At 62.0% G+C, this 2,068-nt stretch overlaps 1 protein-coding gene across 1 annotated transcript in view; it reads right to left on the reverse strand.

Annotated features, from left to right (window-relative positions):
* Positions 1–2,068, reverse strand: part of NLRP6 (NLR family pyrin domain containing 6) — a gene marked incomplete at its 5' end in the record, with an annotated part of 7,074 nt that overhangs the window by 3,591 nt on the left and 1,415 nt on the right. The window contains 1 exon segment of the mRNA XM_006164484.3: positions 784–2,063. Within this exon segment, the coding sequence (XP_006164546.3) occupies positions 784–2,063 (1,280 nt within the window).

Consider the following 2,068-nt stretch of genomic DNA (forward strand, 5'->3'; position numbering starts at 1 on the left):
CTCTTTCCCATCATGGCCCTGACAGTCTTGAAGCTGCCCCTGACTCCCATGCACAGGCTGAGCCTGTACCAACCTCCCTCCCCAAACCCAGAGTGAAGCTGCAAGTGGGCGGCCAGTGTGCCTGTCCCGTCTGTGTCACCGTCTGTGTGAGTCTGGTGGGAGCACGTCACCGGAATGCCCCTGTAGGTCTGCAGATAGCCAGTCCCCACTCTGCCAACATCATGACATTCATTGTCTCAGCAGACGCCAAGCACCTGGCTCAGCTGCCGATGGGCGTCCCAAGAAAGTCTTGCCCTGGGGGAGCTGACGGCCTGGAGGAGATGGCCCAGGCAAACAGCAATGGGGAAGGTGGGTTAATAGGGCACTTCTGGGGCCAAGGGGGTGCCAGGCCAGCTGGAGAAGCCAGGGCAGGCTTTGAGGGTGGGCAGCAAACAGTGTTCTGTGTGGAGGGAACAGCAGGTGCAAAGGCTCGGGGCACAGCAGGCATGAGGTATTATGGGATGCATATGGAACAGTTCTGAAGCTGGATGGCCAGGCTAGGCCTGCCCTGGTTGTGAGCGGCTGAGGGTGAGTATGATGGGAGAAGTTGAGCACTGGGTGGCTGCTTTGCAAAGGGGTGGACAAAGCAACCCTAAGGTCTTCCAGACCATCTGGAGGGACAGGCGGCAGGCCTGGACATGCTCCTATGCCCAAATGGACACTCCAGTGCCCAGGCATGCTCCGGCTCCCATACCCTTCACACACGAGAGACTGCAAGGGGGCAGGCCTGCCCCGGAAACTCACCTGCCACCCAAGCTGCCCTGCAGCCGCTTCACCAGGCTCTTCTTTTTTTTCTCCTGTGCAATGGCCAGTCCACAGTTGACCAGCTGCAGTGCCTGTCCAGCTGGGCAGCAGCGCACGCAGTAGCTCAGAACAGAGAGGTCCATGCCGCTGAAACACACCCGCTCCAGCACCAGCTCGGGGTGGCTGCTCAGGGCCTGCTGCACAAACGCGACCTCCTGCATCTCATACAGGCAGTACAGCAGCTCCAGAGTGTGGCTGAGCTCCTCCTCTTCCTCCTCTGGCTCCTCTGTGTCCTCCAGCTCTGGAGTCCCCTCTGCCCCCTCTGGTCCCACCTTGAAGCGCATCTGCTCTTGTATCCAGCGCAGGGCTTCCTGTTTCACTTGCTCTGAGACGACACAGTTGAAGTGGCGCTCGACATCGCGCATCCGCTCTGCGCTCAGCAGTCCAAAGAGGAAGCGCACGGTGAGTGCCAGGTGGCTGCACAGCTCTGTGTCGGGACACAGGAGCGTTCGAACATCTTCTGCGGGTGCCCTGGGAGCCCCCTCGTTCTCCAGCAGGTAAGACAGTGCGGCCAAGAACTCCTGAGAACTCTGGTCCATGAACTGGTAGGTGACCTCGATCTCCAGCACACCTGGGAGCTCCTTCTCGCTGAGAAACAGTGTCTGGACTTGGGAGCCACGAAGCTCCAGCCGCTCCAGGTCCTTCCTGGCAAACTGCGCCCTGCGCCCGAGGACGCCCTCGCGGGCCAGGCGGCACAGCTTGCGCAGCTCGCACTGCAGGCGGGGCCCGTGCGCTGCAGGAGCCGAGCTCAGCATGCTGGCGACGAAAAGCAGGTACACGGACGTGGTGGTCTTGGAGGTGCGCGACAGGTCCTGGCCCAACTGGAGCTGCTGGCGCAGCACGGTGCACACGATCCAGCACACGAAAGGCACGAAGCACAGCTCGAACAGCGTCTCGTTCTCCTTCACGAAGCGGTAGGCGCGCTCGGCCCTCCACTCATCCTGGAAGAACTTGTAGAAATACTTCTTCTTGTCCTTGTTGGAGAAGCCGCACACCACGGCGCACTGCGGTGAGCACAGGGAGCCCTGCAGCCTGTCGGGGGCGGTGGCTCTGGTGGTCACCAGCAGGAGGGCCGTGGGCAGCAGCGTCTTGCTCAGCAGTCCGCTCAGCACCCGCGCGCCGCTCGTGGCCTCGAAGGGGTCTTTGCAGGGCGCGGAGTCAGGGGCACCCGGCGCCTGCAGCTCGTCTGCGCCGTCCAGGATGAAGAGCAGATGCTGCGGCTGCG

This window comes from Tupaia chinensis, unplaced genomic scaffold, assembly GCF_000334495.1.
Source record: "Tupaia chinensis unplaced genomic scaffold, TupChi_1.0 Scaffold143624_1, whole genome shotgun sequence".
Lineage (NCBI taxonomy): Eukaryota > Metazoa > Chordata > Mammalia > Scandentia > Tupaiidae > Tupaia > Tupaia belangeri.